Source organism: Sinocyclocheilus grahami, unplaced genomic scaffold (assembly GCF_001515645.1).
Source record: "Sinocyclocheilus grahami isolate Dianchi unplaced genomic scaffold, SAMN03320097.WGS_v1.1 scaffold26514.1, whole genome shotgun sequence".
Taxonomy (NCBI): domain Eukaryota; kingdom Metazoa; phylum Chordata; class Actinopteri; order Cypriniformes; family Cyprinidae; genus Sinocyclocheilus; species Sinocyclocheilus grahami.
In genome coordinates, this window is record NW_015520110.1 from 1 (window position 1) to 403 (window position 403).

The 403-nt window shown below is 44.9% G+C and overlaps 1 protein-coding gene across 1 annotated transcript in view; it reads right to left on the reverse strand.

Moving 5' to 3' along the window:
- Positions 1-106: 106 nt before the first annotated feature.
- The window catches only part of LOC107580187 (peroxisome biogenesis factor 10-like), a gene marked incomplete at its 5' end in the record, with an annotated part of 2,259 nt that continues 1,962 nt past the window's right edge, over positions 107-403 (reverse strand). The window contains one exon of the mRNA XM_016265921.1: positions 107-313. Coding sequence (XP_016121407.1) covers positions 137-313 — 177 coding nt within the window. The remainder of the gene's footprint in view (positions 314-403) is intronic.

The window sequence follows — 403 nt, forward strand, 5'->3', positions numbered from 1 at the left end:
AAAAAAAAAAAATGGGGGAAACAGCAGTAAAAGGAACAAGCCTTAGGGCAATACAGGTCTTTTTTTCTATTGAAAGAGTGTTTTATGAAAAAGCTGAAAAGCATTTGTCAAATGTAGGCCATGATTGTATAGAGCGCTACCTGGGGAGCAGGTTTCTGTGCTGCTTCCACTCGTGTCGAGCTCTCTGTCTCTGCCTGAGGTTGTTAAACTGCAGTGTGAGAGTGATGCCCAGCTGCAGAAGAGACAGAGCCCCCAGCAGACGGTAACTGGTACTGATCCGCGGGTCATCGCCAGCCACATTTCCCACTCTCAGCTAAAGAAAACACAAACACATTCACACGCTCACACAGATCCAACTTTGACATTTCAGTAATGTGACGTACAATACTGTTCAAAAGTTTGG